Genomic DNA, 20333 nt, shown 5'->3' with positions numbered 1-20333 from the left:
TTTTACTGCATCATTGATCATTTAATTGATTTCCGATAACAACGGATCCATTATTACACTTTATTAGATGTTTTTAAACGTTTGTAATCAGATTATGTTACAAAACATCAAGAAACAATCTTTACATTTTTCAGTAATCTGTTTTATAAAGATTCTTCCACAATCATGTGCTGTTGAATTTCAACACCTGCTCACCATAAACAATTAGTTTGGTCTTTCCTTCCAAAAATCCTGGAAAAATGGTAACTACGTACTCTCCTGCATCACTAAGTTTCAGATTCCTGAGCTCCAGAGATCCAGTAGATATGAAGAGCGTAATCCTTCCTTCATACTCTGGTGCAGTTGTGTTTGAGATTATTTCAGAGGATATTATAGTATTAATACCAAATTTCCAAAGAATGACACTAAATGGTGTGTTTGTTGGAGTGAGTGTTGTGGTAAATGTTACTGTCCCTCCTACAGATGCGATTAGAGGACCATCTGGCAAAATACCTTCTCCTTCAGATAAACCTGGAAAGAAAAAATGAACATTTCTAACAAAGATTACATAAAGCAACAGTGTGTTTTACAATGACTGATATGACACACAACTATCACGGTCAGACAGGTTGGAATCAAGGAGGGAACAAAAGGTCTTTTATTCAGAAAAAGAATTTTTTTAGGATAATTCAGAAAAATCAGGGCAGAAGAACCAAAAACCACTGAAACACAAACACAAAGATAATTTGTCCACAGAAGGGAAGAGGAACACAGCTTAGCTGAAGAGGAGAGGAATAGCAGACAAGTAAAGAAGCTTCAGCCTGATGTTGGATAATTAGAGTGAAACACAAAAATGTATGAAAATGTTTTTATGTGCTGTTTCAAGTGGTGAAAGCTCACCTGAGAGGGCTCCAAGGATGATGAGGAATATGATAACTGCTTTCATTTCTTCTTACTTCATCAGATATAAGAACGAACAAAGCTGTATGTCTTTCACTGTGTGTGTGTCCTTCAGTGAGAAGGGATTTGAGAACAAAAAGTTGGTATAAGGAAGTAAATTTGTATCTTTGAAAGGTTTAACTTATACCTATTAATCATTTACAGATGTTTCTGTTAAGCTTTCATTTCTTTGAGCTCCTCCTACTTTAATAGTTTATGCAAATAACACAAAGAAACAGATAAATATGAAATATATGGGTGTATGTCAAACATCTGTGGACCCAGAAAATCCTGCAGTTGCTTGAAGTTGATTTTAGTCTAATCTGTCTCAAAATTTTGATCCTCCATAACCTGTAACATACACCACTGATCTAAATGATGTTCATACATCATGATATAAAAATTCAATCCAACCAAAGAATTGTGGACTCTGTTCAGTCCAACACACTCAAATGTCATCAAGTTATAAACTGCTGGCCAATAAAATGATAAAAGCAGGATAAATAGTGCTCTGGGAAACAGGTCAGAAGATCACCATGGAGGATGTTCTGCTTTTAGGTAGAGCAACGAGCATGCAATAAAAAAGATAAAAAATATAAATAAATAAAACAAAAACTTATTGTCTTGTATGCAGGACGAAGTTGCCACAAGATGGAGGTATTTTACATGTTCTTACTTCAGACTGAAAGTTGTGCTGCAGTTCAACCTGTGTTGCTTTTCTGTTGAAGGTATTTCACAAACTCAGGGAAGTGGATTTTTAATCATCATAAGTAGTTTTTAGTGTTTTGTTGAAGATCCAGTTAAATCTAGTCATTTGAGAAAAATCATATAATGCTTTAATGTTCTGTTCACCAAGAAGTTATTGAGAAAATGACAATTTAACAAGTATAAACAGGTTATTATGTAAAAAGTCATCATTTAAACCACTGAAACGTAATAAACAGAGCACTCTTAAAACACCAGTGTATGCCAAAGTGCGTTAAAGAGAAAAAGTGAAAAAGAATTGTAATGGGAAAATTAAAAGGTCATTTGTAAAGGGTATTGAAAGGTCATGTAAAAATAAAGAATTAAAAAACTGACACTGAACAAATAAAAAGAGTTAATTTTTTTTTCTAAACACCATAATCACACAAGACAAACTGATCAATATTTATATTTAAGTTCTTTCAAACAAGCTGAGTCTTGCCAGCAGTGTGTGTCTCTGTGTGTGTCTAGTTGGTTTGAGAATTTCTGTGGTTTTGACTTCAGCCTAAATCAAATCAACTTCTTTGTCCCCATGAAGAAATTTGTCTTGGGCCAAAATGCTGCCATGTCGTGTAACAACCAATAAGAGTCAAAAACAGGTAGATTCTCATTTACTGTGAACAGATGACATCTCACTTACTCATTCAAAGATTAGTCTGTGCTGAGTGACTCTGATGGAGAGGTCATAATTTAGGCTCCTTTAGGTTTTACACACCTGTTGGAAATTTATAAACACATCATTACTTTGTCCTGTTACCTACCAGACTGCTGGCACCACAGATGCACCACAGGAGGGCAGCAGTTCAGCTTCAAGTATGAAAATATTGAGTCCATTCAGAGGATGTGCGTATTTATACTGAGACGTTTTACAGCATTTGATGTTTTTCATAATTTATTCTGTCCAGAGTCATATAACTACAGCTCTCTGTTACGGCCACTGCCGATTGCCGGCAGCTGCAGCTAATTTTGTAATTAGTTGGTGATCTTAGAGCGCTGCCTGGATTGGCTGGGCGGGCACACCTCCGTATCCGCTCCTCTGATTGGCTATGTCGGGACCTATCAGGCTGCAGTTTACAGAGAGCTGAGTCTGAAAAGGCTGCCGACGGAGCCAGTCGAGGGGGGAAGCTAGATTGGCGCAGGCCGCTTCCCCTCACATTATTCACTGTGTTCGTGTGGTAGAAGCAAGGCTGATTAGCGCAGGTGGCCTCATCTCCGAGTATGGCAGTGGCATGGGTTATTGGGTGTCCGCTGTGCTAAGTTTGGTAGTCTGTTTGGTGTTGGTCTGTTCGAGTGTGCACCAGGACATGTCCTGGCTGTTTATGTGTTCCCAGTGGGGGACGGTAGAACAGATCGTTTAGTTAGACTCACCTTTTGTTTTACACCCAGTTTCAGTTCTAGCTATGCCACTTCCTAGATTGTACTCTGCCTTCGTTATTGTTTGTTTTAAGTTGTGTTGGGCTAGTTTAGGCTTTTGTTTGGGACAGACGTCTCTTAGTCTATGGGAACTCCTGCACCTTTTGTTATTTAGTTAAGTTCGCCAGTTTAAGTGCACTCTTTTGTTTGTCTTAGTTTGGTTATTCTGACTTTTCTTTCAGCTGTTCCACTAACCCCAACACATGTTTCTTTGATTCAGGTTTTATTCTATGTTCCCTGTCTATGTAAATAAAATGTCTTGTGTTCACCTTTTACAACCTTGTCCCTGCGTAACTTGTTGCACCCAGTCATACCCCAAATCCTGGGTCGTAACACTCTCATATGATAACATTCATAAAGATTGTTGTCAGGTTTGATTTGGAAAAACGATAAAAGAAAAAAATAACATTTCCTGATGCAGACTGATACCTATCTGAAGATAAAACTCTGCAGTTTTTGTCTTAATGAAAAAGTTTTATTTTTTTAAGAAAGAGTCTCATATTTTCTTTTTCTTAATGGAAGTGAAGGTATTACAAGATTTTTTTTTTTTTTTAACTGATCCATATTATGTTTGAGCCCGTCTATACAGACTGCAAGACAAGAATGGATAACACTTTATTTAATAACAATTTAATTTGTTAAAAGGGCACAAATGAGAAGCTACCTAGTAGTTTATTTTAATATAATATAATACACTTTCTTCCTTAATCAAGTTCATTCGTGCCACCTGGGCTTCTCTGATTCCTCGTCTGTGCTCAGCCCTACTCAAACTTTCTTCAGTCTCTCCTTCCCTGCCAGATCATCAGCAGCCTTGTGCCAAGTTGAGGATCAGCGTTTGCTTCTCTTGACCACACGTCTGGACTTATGCTTCCTAAGCTGGGAAGCCCAGAATTCCCTCTCCCTGGATCCCTGGATCCCTGAGCTTCTTACCATATCGCTAAGTGGTGTAAGACAAACAACATCACACATTGTTGTATATGACTAGCACATAATTTTACCTGATACAAGAAGCTGTCCAGGTGAAAGTCTTGTCCATGGTGTAAACTAAGGTTTTTAGTGCTGTTTCAGAGACAGCTATCACTATTCAGAGTCAGCTATCACTATCAGAGTCACAGGTCCACCTTGTCTTTAATTGTCCCACACCCACCACACAGGACCAACTCCAGCCCCCCTCTCAGTAATGAAAAGCACAAACAGTGTTCATTACGCTTGTGCACATGCACCAAACTACCTCTAGTTCAGACTGCATAACCCAACCTGAAGGAGTTTAATGTTGGAGATTTCATAGAGAATCACTCTGATCGCTCGAACTGTCTCTGGTATGTGTGTGTGTGTGTGTATATACATATATATATATATATATAATCTTGTTTAGATAGTGTCAGCTAAATGACTGTAGGATATATACATACATATATATATATATACAGTATATACACACTTCAGTAAGAGGCCATTTAGTTGTCCTTTAGGGTCGTGTTTGAGAAGCAGTGAGTGATCAAATACGTCCTGGAGACAGTCTGCCTGCCTCAGACAGCTTTAAAAAACACATTACTGCCTAAGAGCCTCCAGTCTGACTCATTTACAAAATATAGAAAAACAAAACAAAACAAACAAACAAAAAAAAGATTTAATCTAGTATCTAAACCAGTGTTTCTCAGTCCTGGTCCTCAGGACCCCCTGCCCTGCATTTTTTTATTTAGATGTTTCCATCAGGTGTGCTGGCGTTTTAAACATCCAAAACATGCAGGAGAAGGGGTCCTGAAGACCACGATTGAGAAATGTTGATTTAAACAATGCATACTGTACAGATATTTGTAATTGTTTATCCAAATGAAATACTTCTCTATGATTGAATTGCTGCAAATAACACAATCACGTCAGCTGAAACAACATCAAGCTTCTCTTCACATGTGATTTCAGTAAAGGTGGGGAGACATGCTACAGGAGATGTGATGAGTTTCTATACCTGTAGCCCCTCTATAGAAATGTGTTTTTGTAAGGGAGACTAAGCACAGAAAATGTTCTCAACCTCTTTTATAACACTGTGTTTAGAGGTGATGGGTGTTGGCACAACTCTGGGTGATTAATGATTGCATCATCTTTAGCGGCAGCACTATTTCTCTATTTGTGACATTATAAAATGAAGAAATATTTCTGTTTATGACCCCAGGTTGTGACCTAAGATAAAATAAAAATAAAAAAGTAATGATAGCAATCAGTGACATGCAGTGAAGTTTATGGTTGGTGAGGCACTGATTTACAATTGTAAGAACTGAAAAGAGCATCTTATTTTAGTATTCAGTCAACAGCCTAAAAGTCAACCTAAAAGTCGCTAGAAATCGCTAAATGACAACATCTAATGTGCATAATAGCCTGGTACATGGAGGCTGCTGTGGAGATGAATGTCATGGGAAAGGCAAAAATGGACAACAAGACAAGCTAAAAAATATTTAAAAAGGCAAAACTAATAAAAATAAAACAAATTCTTTGGTTAATATTTTATTCTAGTTCAATTTTATTAAGTGTATGTTGTTTTCTAATTAAGAGACTGCAACATTTCACAACACTTGTTTTCCTCCACACTCTTCATTAATAGACATTAATATCTGACGGTAAGCCAGCGCGAAATCATCCTGCACCAGCTTTGAACGTTTCATTTTCAGCCTGGTCCTGAAACATCATCTCCTGCTCTGAATGCAGCTACTGCTGCTGCCAGAAGCCTCTTCTGATTGCTTTTGGACAGGAGCACCCACTCCTCATTGAGAAGAATAAACTACTTTCATATACGTCAGTCTACAAAAGTCTCCAATATTAAAAAAGCCCCTTTTTGTCACTAGTCGCTTTAAAAAAACAAACAAACAAACAAAAAGGTCGCTAAGTTGGTAACACTCACACACCGTGTTGGTGTGTGAGTGCGCCCCCTTGAGGTGAGGCAGAGTACTGTTTGCCTCACCTGCTGACTTTTCTCTGCTCTTCATTGTACGATAAAGGGAATATTTCTCTCATAAATACATTAACTACATTACACAGACTGTAGAGAGTCATGGTGTATAACAAATATTTCTGTAAAGTTCATATTGGCAATATGCTGAGGAACATATTGCACTGCCTCACCTGACCGCACGTCACTGACAGCAATGATAGCAGAAGGTATCTGATGTAAGTGGTTTGGATAGAAAAGAAATCCTCTCAAAGAGCAGATACAGACACAAAAGATCAGTCAAAGAAAAGTTATTTAAGCTATTAAACTAAACGAAACCAACCACAATAAATCAAATTAAAGAAACAATGTCTGTATCCAATGAACTTATAGTAGATTAATTCTTTTTTGGATAGATAAAATATTTTTGTAATTTCATGCATATATTCTTTACATAAGCTGATTTACCAAACAACAGCCAATAAAACAACCAACAATAAAAAGTTCAAAAGGCTTTCAATTGGGGCAAAAATCATTTTATGATATTAGAATAGTGGAGGATCTTGATTTTGTCCATATAAAAATCAACAATACTGATGGAAACAAAGATCTATATCCAGAGTTTAACGTTTTAGATCTATGAACTTGGCTGACCTCTGACCTCAGCAGCTTCTGCCTGCTCTTATCTGTTAGATGTTGAATGGGTTAATGTTTTACAGCTCAGACATGCCACTGTTTAGAAGCTTATCTTGAAATAGGAGACAGTACATGTGTTAGCGACATCCAGCCATCTTTACAAACATCCAAAGTGAGGAATTTAGCTGTTTTTTAGCTCTTTGAACTATTGATGGAGGATGTCATGATTCAAGAATTATTTTCAACCTAGTTCGTGACACTGTGACAAATGAATAAGGAAGCCTCAGATGAGGGAGAAATGGTCAGTTCCTCTTATTACAATCAATAGAACCAAGTTTAGACATCTTTGACAAGATGCCGAGATATCTTGTCAAAAAAAAAAAAAAAAAAAAAAAAAACGTGAAGCATCTCTAAGGTAATGTTTACACATCTCACATTGTCCATTCTCAATATGTTTAAATTATCTGTGATTTCTTCGTGTGAGCCTCCTGCAAAGGTAGCCATGTATTTCGATGCCATCACATTACTCCTGCATGTTTAGTCTGTTCTCGTAGATAGAATGGGTTATTACACGCTATGTCATGTCCATTGTATTTGTAAGTGTTTTTGGACTTTTGCATAGCACTTCACCTACTGTACTGTGAGAGAAGGAAATCCTTCCCTTAACTTTTACACTAACCATTTAGTGTTATTTTAACTTTGCAAAATACTTCAAATGCACCAAAATTTCACACAAAAGAGCTCAAACAGATGTGCTATATGTTTTACAATTTGATCATGTTGCAGCAAGTATTATGACACTTCAGATTAAGCTTAAAATACCATGGTTAAATTTGTTACTATTTACTATAGGCCGCACTTTCAATCCACATAAAATAGTAAATATCCATTACCAAAACATCTCAGTTGCAAAAAAAAAAAAAAAAAAACATGGCACCACCCTTCCCCTTCTTGTGAACTTCAGACTCAGTCGTCAGTTCTCTCCACACCAAAGACCTGAAATGCTATCAAGTCATAAACTGGCAGACAATAAAAAATCATAAATGCTGAATAAACACTGAACAGGAAACTAGTCAGAAGAGCACCATGGATGATCTTCTGCTTTTTAGTGGGACAGAAAACATGCAACAAACATAAATCAACCCAACCCATGTGGTGGTTGGACTTGTAAAGTTAAAAATACTAAATTTCTCCTCTGAACTCAACACACATTTCTTCTGTTTAGTTGAATATTTAGCCAAATCTTATAGTCTGAGAAAAATCACATCATCCTTTAATGTGCTGCTCACCAAGGTGTTGATGAAAAAGCCAAAAAGCATAAACTGTTCTATTTGTTTTATAGTACAATTACAATCAGACATCATTTAAACCACTGAGAGGTAACAGAAATGACTGTTTACTCCCTCATTAAGTCACTCTTCAGCAAACTTAGATCATCTTTATTTACAGACTAAAACACAAATTTATCCCAAAGTGCTTTACATGGCAAAGAGAAATTCAAACTCAAACAAAAAGGGAAAATAAAAAAGTAAAAGATTAAATTGACTAACAACACTGTAAAAGTATATTGCAAATGATTTTATGATGTGTTAAAATGTTAAATAAATAAATAAAATAAGAAAATCTAACATAGAAAGTTTTAACAAAATACACAAGTATTGTGATCATTCACACAAGTAGCACACAAACAGGTTAAATTATTAAATATAAGCACTTTCAGTTCAGTCTGATTTGTTTGAGAGTCTTTGTTGTTTTTAAATGAAGCTGAAAAAAAGCAACTTGTTGATTTTTTTCTTCTGAAGCCAAAATGCTGTCAGAAGACATAATTTACCAACCAATAAGAGACAAAAACAGTGTGAACTCATAACATCTCATTTATCTAAAATACATATTTCTGTCATTTTAGATTTAACCCACCCAAAGTTTTTTTTTATTTTACATTTTAACTGTGTTGTAGGTGGAGATGCTAGAAAAACAGGCTTTTTAAAAAGAGCAAAACAAGTAAAAATTCTATGTTTTGTCAAACAAACCCAGTCAAATATTCCCTCTTTATGGTGGAAGTGAAGGCATCACAGGAGTTTTAATTGCTGATCATCTGCAGGACAAAAAGTGGTTAAATGACTCAGATGAACACATTTTAACTTTAGAATTCTTTGTGAATAAATATGGTGATTAGAACAAATATTTAAACCAGTGAATATAATTTATTTACAGAAAAATTACAAACTTTTCTCATTTAGACATTTATTATCATTTGTATTATGTCAGAAAAATGAAAACTAGAACTTGCCTGGTATTTATATTCTCGTACACTGGCCTTTCCTCGTGCATTTCCTCATACACGTGTTCCTGTTGCACTGGTGAGACAAATAGAATTCCTTCATTTCCGTGGTATTATAACTAAAACATTTATGATTGTACAGTAGGTGTAGCTTAATATAGGAATGAATACGTACCTGTTTTGAGGTTTGGATCAGGAAGTGGATTTTTCTTTCTAAATTTCAGAAAGTGTGGTTAAGATATGACAGTGCTGTCACTAACAATACACAGTATGCTTTTGTACATATATATATATATATATATATATATATATATATATATATATATATATATATATATTAAAATGTTTTACGTTGTTTGTCATTGTATTCATATCAAAAATGAGCAAAACAACGAACACTGAAATTTTAGCTGAAGTAACTTTATGATGGACACATATTTAATGGTGCTTTATTGCTTGTGCAATAGAAAGAAAGAGAAACTATGCACTCACAATTGTAGGTTTTAAAGATTGACTAATCAAATAAATATTTAGTTGTAATGCTTTTCTTTAAGGTTTAGTTTGTCCTGGTGAGAAAAGGGTCAGTTTTTGTAACAAGACAAAGAAATTATTTTTAACTTACACCCCTGGCATTTTCTCAGCCATTTCTTCATACATGTGTTCCTGTTGCACTGGTGAGACAAACAGAATTCCTTCATTTCTGTGGTATTGTAACTAAAACATCTATGATCTTACAGTAGGTGTAGCTTAATATAGGAATGAGTACGTACCTGTTTTGTGGTTTGGATCAGGAAGTGGATTTTTCTTTCTAAATGTCAGAAATTGGGTGAAGTTAAGATATGATCACTTTTTTTGGAACATGACAAAGAAATTATTTTAACTTCATATCTACTGAGATTTAACAAGATATCTGAGTCAAAGCTGAAATCACAAATATGTCAAATATACACACTTGCTGAAAAGCAGGTCATTGGAAAGTAGATTTTTAATATATTGAAGCTAAATATTCTTTGTTGCATCCGTTTTACCTTTAATTTTAAAATGCTATTGTGTCTTGATTAAAAACCTCAATGATAAATGTAAGTTATAGGTGAAAGCTGGTTTCTTCTTACTTTTTTCTGTACATGTAGTATCCTCCACTTACACCTGCAGCAGAAATGACTAAACATGCCACTACTACTGCAGCGATGCACCCAGAGGAACATTGTGATGATGAGATGCTTTCTGGAAAGGAATAAATGGAGAAAAAATTCATTTTTACAGAACACCTGATATTCTCTTTGTTAGTGAAAAGATTAAGTATTATGAGTTTAACTAAATTAAGAAGAGTAACTAAATGTAAAATATGGGTAAAAAAAACCAGCCGGTAGCCTTTGACCATCTTTACTATGCTGGATTTTACCACGTAAACAGAAAAACAACAGCATGCAAGTTTCCTTATAAGTTCAGTTATTGTCATGATGTTGATTAGATGCTCTAAAGCGGGGGCGCTCAAGTCCAGTCCTCGAGATCTACTATCCTGCAACTTTTAGATGCAAGCCTTCTCCAGTACACCTGAATCAAATGACTGAATCATTCTACACACACACATACACACACACACACACACACACACACACACATACATATAAAATTTACCATAATATATCATGGTTCATGTTCTTCCAGACCTCTAGTGATTGCTTCCTTAATCAGGTTCATTCGTGCCACCTGGGCTTTTTTGATCCTCCCTCCCTACCTCTCCTACCGCCTTGGATAAGTATCCTGACTTTTGTCTCTCTGTGAGACCATTGCCTGTCATTTTGACACGCATCTGGATGTTGGACTTATGTTCAAACTGTCAGGAGTGTTTTCAGATCCCAGAACCAAACTGTCCTGGAGTGTGCTACCAGACGGTCTTTCCAGGATCTGAATATCAACCACCATCCTATCTCATTCCTGACGATCAACCAACCTCTGTTTAAACATTAACTTTTGTGTCTATCTGACTTTCCGGATACTCCACTACAATAATATAATAGTGGGAATATTTAATAATGGATTTTCATAATTCAAGAAAATTGGAAAACTGTCCTAAATTTGTTAACCATTTTAATAGACACAATAATAAGGGTCACATTATTTATTTTTTTATTTATTTATTTTTGTTTTTAATTTTTTTATTTTTTAATTACAGCAAATTGCTTTGAGGAGCCGCCTTTACCATTTATTATCCAGGGTTGAACGTTTGCCTTGTGATTATCATGAGTACAAGCCTAAACTGCACCTTTTCCATTATATGTGTTTGCAAAAACAAACAAACAAACAAACAAACAAACAAACAAACAAAAAAACATCAAAAAGCTCTAGTAAGACTCACCATGAACAGAGATGACTGAGGGTTGAGATGTTTGATATCTGAGAGTTTTGCTGTTAAAGGCCTCACAGCTGTAGTTTCCACTCTGATCCATCTGAATATTTATTAGTTTGAGCTCTGGACCAGTATCACTCAGCAGGTCTCCATTCAGAAACCACTGAAAAATGGCATCAGGTCTGGATACAGCTGAGCAGAACAAGTAGATGTCTGACCCTTCCTCAAAACCTTCTTGTGATGGTGATATTTTCAAATCTGTATTTTCTGGGCCATCTGTAATGTGCAGCATATGTAGAGAAAAGTCACCAAAAAGTCATGTTAGCAGCTGAGTCTCATTACATGTATGTATATAATGTCAGGCAAATATGATGAAGGTTAGAAACTCACAGCTGATGAAGACCTTTACTGAATCACTGATGCCACTGCTAAAAGAATTGGACACATGACAGCTGTATGGTCCCTCATCATAGCGGGTCACATTGATTATAGTTAAAGTGGAGCCTCCATCAGTGATCTGAACTCTGTCACTGGCTGCAACCTCAGAGCTGCCGTTCATCCAGAGGAAAGAGAGGGAAGATCCAGAGGAAGAACAGGACAGACTGACAGAGTCCCTGAACTCAACCAAGTCTGTAGTGTCTGATTTTACCACAACATTGGAAACACGCTCTGTGGGTAAAAACACAGATGTGCCCATAAAACAGAGATATGTAGCAAAGCAATGTAGATTTAGTAAAGCAAAGGAAAGTAGATACTGGGAATGATCATGTGCTATAGATTCTATGACTTTGTAATGTTGGCTTGGCATTCAAGGTTCATGACACAGATCACAGATTAAAGTAAAAAACCTTAAATAAAAACAACTGCAGATGCTTCCAAACAGCAGTGCTGCTTAACACAATTTAAATATTTGTGCCATGTAGTGCAGGTTCTGTTTCATGTATAAAAACTGAGAGATCACTTTTATTTTTTACCACAGTCGCTGGGGAAGATGATTTAAGGGACTGAGCTGCTTCACTGGAGGGTAACTGATGTCAGAAGTTTGAGTTACAAAAGTGACTGGTGTTTCAATAATAAGATTTTAAAAAGGGGAAAAAATAACAGAGTTGAACATTAAATAAGTGGCGCTAAATGTGTTTAATACCACAAGAGAACAACAGGCCAGAATTTTGACACAAACATTTAGCTTTTAAACCAGGTTTTAAACATGTGTAATGTGTGTGTGGTCTAACAGGCTGCGATGGACCAAAGTTTATGTTCATCACAATTCTGACAGATAATTTGGTGAGTTTATTATTGTTTATTATCAGCTCTACACAGCAGGACAGAGAATGAGCTGTTTCAAGGTTAATGTTTTCTGCCGTCAGTTTCACCTCCTCCATGTTAAAAGACTCTGAAACTGTCATGTTCATGCTGAATACAGTTTAAAGTTAAAGTTTAAAGAAACGTTTTTAGATAAATATATTTCTTTAAAGATAATGTGAGCTGTGCCCACAACTGTTTCCTAAATGGAGTATCCTCATTGTAAGTTTTTATGTGTACTTGGATGTTGTGTTCCCATTAATATGAGAACCAGTGCTGATGAAGACTCATTACTATTACAGGAGTCTATCCCTGATGTTATCTAGCAAGAGGTGGGGTACATCCTATGATGTGGTGGGCAATGTGCTTCCATGATCTGTCCACTTGAACCCTGAGTCAGGATGGTCAGTGCTAATCAAACACAGATCCTAGTGCAAATGAAGACATTTGAAAGAATCTGGACTCATGTGTTGGACTCTCCTGCCATCTTCAAAATTATGAATGAAGCCATATGTTTTGGAAGAATAATGCTCTAACTCTCCAGCAGCACACTGTAAAATCAGTTGTTGTCTGGGACCAGACTGAGTTTCCCAGTAAATATTTACTATTTTTAATTGATTTGCAGTCTTTCTGGCCACCTGGCAAAGATCATCTGTATAACCGGTCTCATTTTTAAACATTTATGTTTCACACCTCAGCTATCTCTGTAAAGGTTTAAAGTATGAATCTACAATGTGGATAAATTTCTATATTCAAGAAGGATCACGTGACATAACCACAAATTTCTGATATTCTAAACTGTAAATTCTATGGGATTCATTTTTTTCCAGACTCACTGAGAACAGAGACAGTTGCAGGTTCAGATGTTTGATATCTCAGAGTTTTGGGATTAAAGGCCTGACAGCTGTAGTTTCCACTCTGATTCAGATTAATGTTGATCAGTGGGAGTTCTGGTCCAGTATCAGGCAGCTTGTTTCCATTCAGAAACCATGTACATTGGGCTGAAGGTCTGGACTCAGTGGAGCAGATCAGATTAACGTCTGACCCTTCCTCATAAGGACCTTGTGATGGCGACAGAATCAGTTTAATATTTTCTGGACCATCTGAGTGTGGAGGAAACAGAAAATAAAAATAATATTAGTTGGTTAAAAACTTCACATCTGTTTACAGTCAGATTCACTGTGAGGTTTGTGGTCAACAGTCCATCACAGACAAACAAGCACACACACCCAGGGAGAATTTAGAAAGACCAATCAACCTAACTTGCATGTTTTTGGACTTTGGGAAGAAGTCGGAGTACCTGGAGAGAATCCATGCATGCATGAAGAAAACATGCAAACTCCAGAAAGAAAGACCCCAGCTGATGTTTAAACCAGGAACCTCCTCACTGTGAGGCAACTGTGCTAAACCACCACACCACCATGAAGCTGAAATATTTTGTCCAAATTATGAGGAAACATAAAGAGATTTCCCACTAAGCACTGACAAGAATGTGAATTTTATCTTAAGTTTGCATGTATTTGTCATTAGATACTGAACTAGTAGATTAATAACTCACAGTTCACGATGATGTTTGCTGGATCACTGATGGCATTACTGGCAGGATTGGACACACGACAGCTGTATGGTCCCTCATCATAGCGGGTCACACCAATTATAATCAGAGTGGAGCCTCCATCAGTGATCTGAACTCTGTCACTGGCTGCGACCTCAGAGCTGCCGTTCATCCAGAGGAAAGAGAGGAAGGATCCAGAGGAAGAACAGAAAAGACTGACAGAGTCCCTGAACTCAACCAAGTCTGTGTTGTTGACAGTGACGGTTACACTGGAGACTGGCTCTGTGGATGGAAAACAAAACATTGCTGTGTCTGCCATCATTTAACAAAAGGTTTAGAAAATAAATGAAGCTGAAGAAGATGCATTCTATCTATAACCTGTCTCGATGAGCAGTTATGATGTTAGAGGCTTGTAGTGGCCAATTCTGTCTTCACATATTTTAAGCTTATTTTAATACCACTACCACCAGTCTTCAAACAATTTAGATTGTTTGCTCTAATTATTACTCCCAACACCTTAAAATTAAATTTGTTAAACTAGCAAAACTAGGATTTATTGCAAGATTCCTGTATTTATTAGCATCAGTGTAGATAATAATAGTTATGCTACGGATCTAATGAGTATTGTTACATGTTGTTGATGTACTGCAGACCTTCCTGCATTCATGTTGGGAGAAATGATGTATTACACTAGCACCTTCAGACAGGTTTAATTATGTCATTAGCTGTCAGTAGCAGTATAAATCAACAGTTTAATTCTGATGCAATATTATATTGTTTCTGTGGATACAAATTCATTATTTTCTGACTGGATTCAGTACATGTATGAATTGTTGAAAATGAGACTTCATCACAGCTGATTTTACACAATCTTTTCCTTTCATTGCAAATCACAAAAAGCAACAAAAACTTCCAAATTAAATTTTTTCCTGAGCTCAATGAAATATTTAAATGAAAAATACATTTTTTAATGTTTACATAATCTAAAAGAAAACTATAAAAATAAGTTTCTTTTATATACATTAAATCAGGATATATTAGACCTTTAGATTGTCTAAACAAATATTTTTAGAGCATAGCTAAAATGACCAAGGTAGTACAATCTGACTTTATCGTAGTTACACACAACCTTTGCTTGACAGCATTTTCTCATCATATTAGAATGAGACATTTTGGTTGTTGACCAATGTAAACATAAACAATTCTACATGTTCTTTATCAAGCATGTCTAACAAGTTTATATTGTATCAATGTTTGATCATATTATCAATTCTTATCAGTTTTACTGGATCTTTGATCATTTAACTGATTTATTGATAAAGATTGATGTATTATTACCCTCTATTAGATGTTTATAAAAGTGTGTAATCAGTCTGTTCTATAAAGATTCTTCCACAATCATGTGCTGTTGAATTTCAACTCCTGCTCACCATAAACATTTAGTGTGATCATTCCATTAAAAGATCCTGGAAAAATGGCAACTCCGTACTCTCCTGCATCACTGAGTTTCAGATTCCTGAGCTCCAGAGATCCAGTAGAAATGAAGAGGGTGATCCTTCCTTCATACTCTGGTTCAGTCGTGTTTGATGTTAGTTCAGAGGTTATTATATTATTAACACCAAATCTCCATTGAATGACAGTAAATGGTGTGTTTGTTGGAGTGAGTGTTGTGGTGAACGTCACCATCCCTCCTACAGATGTGATCAGAGGACCATCTGGCAAAATACCTGCTCCTTCAGATAAACCTGGAAAGAAAAAATGAACATTTCTAACAAAGATTACATAAAGCAACAGTGTGTTTTACAACGTCTGACATGACACACAACTATCAGGGTCAGACAGGCTGGAATCAAGGAGGGAAAAAAAGGTCTTTTATTCAGAAAAAGAATCTTTTTAGGATAATTCAGAAAAATCAGGGCAGAAGAACCAAAAACCACTGAAACACAGACACAAAGATAATCTGTCCACAGAAGGGAAGAGGAACACAGCTTAGCTGAAGAGGAAAGGAAGACAATAGCAGACAAGTGAAGAAGCTACTGCCTGATCTTGGATAATTAGAGTGAAACACAAAAATGTATGAAAATGTTTTCTGTGCTGTATCAAGCGTTGAGAGCTCACCTGAGAGGGCTCCGAGGATGATGAGGAATATCATAGCTGCTTTCATTTCTTCTTACTTCATCAGATATAAGGACGAACAAAGCTGTATGTCTTTCACTCTGTGTGTGTGTCCTTCAGTGAGGAGGGATTTGAGAAGAAAAAGTTGGTATAAGGAAGTAAATTTGTATCTTTGAAAGGTTTGACTTACCTATACCTATTAATCATTTACAGCTGTTTCTGTTAAGCTTTCATTTCTTTGAGCTCCTCCTACTTTAACAGTTTATGCAAATGAAACAAAGAAACAGATAAATATGAAGTATATGGGTGTATGTCAAACATCTGTGGACCCAGAAAATCCTGCATTTGCTTGAAGTTGACTTCAGTCTAATCTGTCTCTCATCTGCAGGTCTGCCATCTTGGTTTGTTATTTTTATTCAGTATAACAAACTTTTCTTTTGTACATTATAAGATTAAAACTTAGATCCTCCATAACCTGCATCATACACCACTGATTTAAATGATTTTCATACCTCATGATATAAAAATTCAATCCAACCAAACCAGAAATGCGGCCTCTGTTCAGTCCAACACACTCAAATGTCATCAAGTTATAAACTGCTGGCCAATAAAATGATAAAAGCTGAATAAATAGTGCTCTGGGAAACAGGTCAGAAGATCACCATGAAGGATGTTCTGCTTTTAGGTAGAGCAACGAGTATGTAATAAATAAGATAAAAAAATAAAACAAATGCTAGCTTATTGTCTCGTATACAGGGCGAACTTTCCACAAGATGGAGGTATTTTACATGTTCTTACTACAGACTGAAAGTTGTGCTTTTCTTTTGCAGACATATCACAGACTCGGGGAAGTGGATTTTTAATCATCATAAGTAGTTTTTAGTGTTTTGTTGAAGATCCAGTTAAATCTAGTCATTTGAGAAAAATCATATAATGCTTTAATGTTCTGTTCACCAAGAAGTTATTGAGAAAATGACCATTTAACAAGTATAAACAGGCTATTATGTAAATATAAATAATTCAAAAACTGACTTTGAACAAATAAAAAGAGTTAACAGAATTTTTTATTTTCTAAAGACCATAATCATACAACACAAACTGATCAATATTTATATTTAAGTTCTTTCAAACAAGGTGAGTCTTGCCAGCAGAGTGTGTCTCTGTGTGTCTCTGGCTGGTTTGAGAATTTCTGTGGTTTTGACTTCATACTAAATCAAATCAACTTCTTTGCCCCCATGGAGAAATTTGTCTTGGGCCAAAATGCTGCCATGTCGTGTAACAATCAATAAGAGTCAAAAACAGGTAGATTCTCATTTACTGTGAACAGATGAAATCTCACTTACTCATTCAAAGATTAGTCTGTGGTGAGTGACTCTGATGGAGAGGTCATAATTTAGTCCCCTTTAGGTTGGAAATTTATAAACACATCAGTACTTTGTCATGTTACCTACCAGACTGCTGGCACCACAGATGCACCACAGGAGGGCAGCAGTTCAGCTTCAAGTATAAAAATATTGAGTTCTTTCAGAGGATGTGCAGTATTTATACTGAGACGTTTTACAGCATATGATGTTTTTCATAATTTATTCTTTCCAGAGTCATATAACTACAGCTCCCAAAAGATCACATTCATAAAGAGTGATGTCAGGCTTGCCTTTGGGAAAACAAAACAACAAGAGAAAAAAGAATATTTCATGATGCAGACTGATACCTATCTGAAGATAAAGCTCTGTAGTTTAAGTCCTAACCAAAAAAGTTTTAGTTTTACTTTTTTTTAAGAAAGAGTCACACATTTTCTCCTCTTCATGAAGTGAAGGCATTATGTAACCCAGTGCTACCAATCGTAATTAAAATCTCAGTGGGAATAAATATGGTTAATTATTAAAATGTGCATTCATAAATATATTTTAAGTATGCTACAAGGAAAAGCTAAATAGCTGTAAAAGGACGATAAATATGTATTCTGTTAAACACACTAAGCAACTGATAACAATTTTGTCTGACGATAAAGCTGTATCCTGATAGGCGCACCGAACAGTCAATATTATCGTATAAGATAGCTGTCAAAAAGACGTATGCATGATTCTAAGATTTGTAGTCGTATTTTTGTGTTAATAAAAGTTTTGTACACAAATCAAGGCTGTCATATATGTGCGTCTGGTCAATTTTGTGGATTAGGAGTTGTTTTATGTGAGTATGAATCTTAAAGCTGTGAGTGCAAAATCTTGTGAATACAACTCCAATTTCTACGAAGACAAAGTCTCCTATTCTGTGTGGACACGAATTCACGTTTTTGGGTACGAGTAGAAAAGTATTCAGATGAAGTCACAAGGGAGGAGTAATCGATCTGCCGATTGTACAAAACACAACAAGCTCCAATTTCAAAGATGGCTGAAGAAATTGCAGCGGGAGGAGCTACCGGCTCAAGTGAAGCATCACAGGTAAGATGTTCAAGCGGTCTTTATTTATATATTAAAGAAAAACATACTATTTTCAATAATATTCTTTGATTTAAAGACGTACTGCTATAGTTTGCCATGTCGGGTAGTGCTAGCATTAGAAGCTGGCTTGTGCTATTAGCATTGATGTAGCGTGGAAACTATAAAATGTTTATTCTTAGACAATGTCGATTGAAATGCGACTTTTATGGATTTATTAATTACGCTATTTAGTCGATCAGTCTGTCCTCGCCAATCCTCTTTTCCATTTACCCCACTCCCTTCGCCCGCCGAAGCTGAGGATAAATCAATCCATGTACCGGTGAATAACCGTATTTATTATATATGTCATGATATGCATATTTATGTAATCTTCTCTGCCATAAACACGATATTGCGGGGGTTGCGGGGGCGTTTGAGTGACGTGACCTGGGACGCCGATGGAGTGAAGAGACTTAATTCCTCAACCAGCGGAGCACCGTTGCTAGGGGCATTGGCGTCCCTAGCAACGGTGCTCCGCTGATTGATCAGATGACAAAGATGATGCTCAGGGAGGAAATATGCCAGATATTTGCCCTATGAGGTTTTACGCGGTACTTAACCAACTTCAGAGTAATAGTGATGGTTAAAGAAATCCATTGCAACTTTCTACTGGGAGGAATTAAGTCTCTTCACTCCATCGGCGTCCCAGGTCACGTCACTCAAACGCCCCCGCAACCCCCGCAATATCGTGTTTATGGCAGAGAAGATTACATAAATATGCATATCATGACATATATAATAAATACGGTTATTCACCGGTACATGGATTGATTTATCCTCAGCTTCGGCGGGCGAAGGGAGTGGGGTAAATGGAAAAGAGGATTGGCGAGGACAGACTGATCGACTAAATAGCGTAATTAATAAATCCATAAAAGTCGCATTTCAATCGACATTGTCTAAGAATAAACATTTTATAGTTTCCACGCTACATCAATGCTAATAGCACAAGCCAGCTTCTAATGCTAGCACTACCCGACATGGCAAACTATAGCAGTACGTCTTTAAATCAAAGAATATTATTGAAAATAGTATGTTTTTCTTTAATATATAAATAAAGACCGCTTGAACATCTTACCTGTGATGCTTCACTTGAGCCGGTAGCTCCTCCCGCTGCAATTTCTTCAGCCATCTTTGAAATTGGAGCTTGTTGTGTTTTGTACAATCGGCAGATCGATTACTCCTCCCTTGTGACGTCATCTGAATACTTTTCTACTCGTACCCAAAAACGTGAATTCGTGTCCACACAGAATAGGAGACTGTGTCTTCGTAGAAATTGGAGTTGTATTCACAAGATTTTGCACTCACAGCTTTAAGATTCATACTCACATAAAACAACTCCTAATCCACAAAATTGACCAGACGCACATATATGACAGCCTTGATTTGTGTACAAAACTTTTATTAACACAAAAATACGACTACAAATCTTAGAATCATGCATACGTCTTTTTGACAGCTATCTTATACGATACAATATCAGTTAATCTGACGCGGTGTTAGCCAATAAGGTCAAGGTTGAGCCCCTGGGTAGTGCGCAGCCTGCGTCTTACTCAGTCTCTAACCGGACGTTGACCAGAGAACCCCCTGCTCGTGTTTTACTCGTGCGATAAGAAAAC

General features: G+C 36.4%; 2 protein-coding genes across 2 annotated transcripts in view; both read right to left on the bottom strand.

The window, feature by feature from the left end:
* LOC121641393 (carcinoembryonic antigen-related cell adhesion molecule 5) overlaps nt 1-925 on the bottom strand; it is a 43489-nt gene extending 42564 nt beyond the window's left edge. Inside the window, exons 1-2 of the mRNA XM_041987498.1 lie at nt 880-925; nt 196-510 (exon numbers count right to left, since the gene is read on the bottom strand). Coding sequence (XP_041843432.1) covers nt 196-510; nt 880-925 — 361 coding nt within the window. The remainder of the gene's footprint in view (nt 1-195; nt 511-879) is intronic.
* Nucleotides 926-11260: 10335 nt separating this feature from the next.
* On the bottom strand, nt 11261-14480 carry LOC121641392 (carcinoembryonic antigen-related cell adhesion molecule 5-like). Its single transcript, XM_041987497.1, has 4 exons — nt 14126-14480; nt 13404-13670; nt 11656-11934; nt 11261-11541 (listed from the first exon to the last, which is right to left on the bottom strand). The coding sequence occupies exons 1-4, from the start codon at nt 14442-14444 to the stop codon at nt 11261-11263; spliced, it is 1146 nt and encodes a 381-aa protein (XP_041843431.1). The 5' UTR covers nt 14445-14480.
* Between the last annotated feature and the right edge of the window lie 5853 nt (nt 14481-20333).

Source organism: Melanotaenia boesemani, chromosome 6 (genome assembly GCF_017639745.1).
Source record: "Melanotaenia boesemani isolate fMelBoe1 chromosome 6, fMelBoe1.pri, whole genome shotgun sequence".
NCBI lineage: Eukaryota > Metazoa > Chordata > Actinopteri > Atheriniformes > Melanotaeniidae > Melanotaenia > Melanotaenia boesemani.
Note: the sequence above shows the minus strand (reverse complement) of the source record. Positions and strands in the feature narration are given on the sequence as shown.